The following is a 1,156-nucleotide window of genomic DNA, read 5'->3' on the forward strand; positions in this document are numbered from 1 at the left end:
GTGTTTAGGCTATGCTATTCATAATTGGTGTCTTGGGACATTACCGGCAATAGTAGATCTAATATTGTGACTTGGGTAAATCAAACATGTGATAGATTTATAGGATGATTTTTATTCAAAATCTCCCATTTCTTTCCAACTCATCTCTCATCTTCTTATCATACCCACACGGGCGAAATCGACTCTCACTCCCTCCGCACACGCCTCCTGCAGGAGAAGAACGACAGCGTGGCTGCCATGAACGACGAGATCACGCAGGAGGTCGGGGAGGCAATGCCGGCGTTAGAAGCCACGGAGAAAGCAGTCAAGGCCCTGGACAAGAAGGACTTGGTGGAGGTGCGAGTTCTCAACAAGCCCCCCGACCTCGTGCTGGCTGTCATGGAACCCATCTGCATTCTTCTGAACGTCAAGTAAGAGGAGCTAAGAGTTCGAAAGGGAGTCTCTTCCCAGAACTAACGCAATTACTGTTTTGTAGGAGTTTCTATGATCCATCTTAAAGCTAACGCGATTAATGTTCTTTAGGAGTTGCTGTGATCCATCCTAAAAGTAATGCGGTCTGTGTTCTTTAAGAGATTCTATGATCCGTCTTTAAACTAACGCCGTTAATGTTCTTTAGGAGTCTCTGTATTCCATCTTAAAACTAACGCGTTAATTGTTCTTTAAACTCTGTGATCACTTGATTGAAAATATTGCAACGGAGCAGTCCTGTGGACGATGTGTCATTTCTAAGTGGACGTTTGTCTGTTCGATAAAGCTTTATATATTTCCGATATTCTTTCTAGAAAATAGGATATTTAGACTACTAAAAACGCTACGAAAACCCAATCAAGCATATTAATAAACAGACAACATCGTAATACATCAGAACGCACCACATCACAATGTAATACAATACCCTCTGCTCACCCTCCTGCACAATAAATATTAACCATTGTTTCAGCATAAAAAAACTTCCGTTTACTCGGCCCTCCTCCACAACACCAACCCTTTCCCCAACCTCTTCCTCTCTTGCAGACCGGACTGGGCTTCCATGAAGACGCTCCTCGGCGACCCCAACATGACCAAGAGACTGATGGAGGTGGAGAAGGACACGATCTCGGACGCCACCCTCAGGAAGCTCAAGAAGTACACTGAGAATCCGAAGTTTATTCCTGAT

The 1,156-nt window shown here is 44.1% G+C and overlaps 2 protein-coding genes across 2 annotated transcripts in view; both read left to right on the forward strand.

The window, feature by feature from the left end:
* Positions 1 to 435, forward strand: part of LOC119582193 — a 13,488-nt gene extending 13,053 nt beyond the window's left edge. Inside the window, exon 20 of the mRNA XM_037930427.1 lies at positions 214 to 435. Within this exon, the coding sequence (XP_037786355.1) occupies positions 214 to 414 (201 nt within the window). The 3' untranslated portion in view covers positions 415 to 435. The remainder of the gene's footprint in view (positions 1 to 213) is intronic.
* Positions 436 to 1,072: 637 nt separating this feature from the next.
* LOC119582194 (dynein heavy chain 6, axonemal-like) overlaps positions 1,073 to 1,156 on the forward strand; it is a 26,410-nt gene continuing 26,326 nt past the window's right edge. Inside the window, exon 1 of the mRNA XM_037930428.1 lies at positions 1,073 to 1,143. Coding sequence (XP_037786356.1) covers positions 1,073 to 1,143 — 71 coding nt within the window. The remainder of the gene's footprint in view (positions 1,144 to 1,156) is intronic.

Source organism: Penaeus monodon, chromosome 15, assembly GCF_015228065.2.
Source record: "Penaeus monodon isolate SGIC_2016 chromosome 15, NSTDA_Pmon_1, whole genome shotgun sequence".
In the NCBI taxonomy this organism is placed as follows: Eukaryota; Metazoa; Arthropoda; class Malacostraca; order Decapoda; family Penaeidae; genus Penaeus; species Penaeus monodon.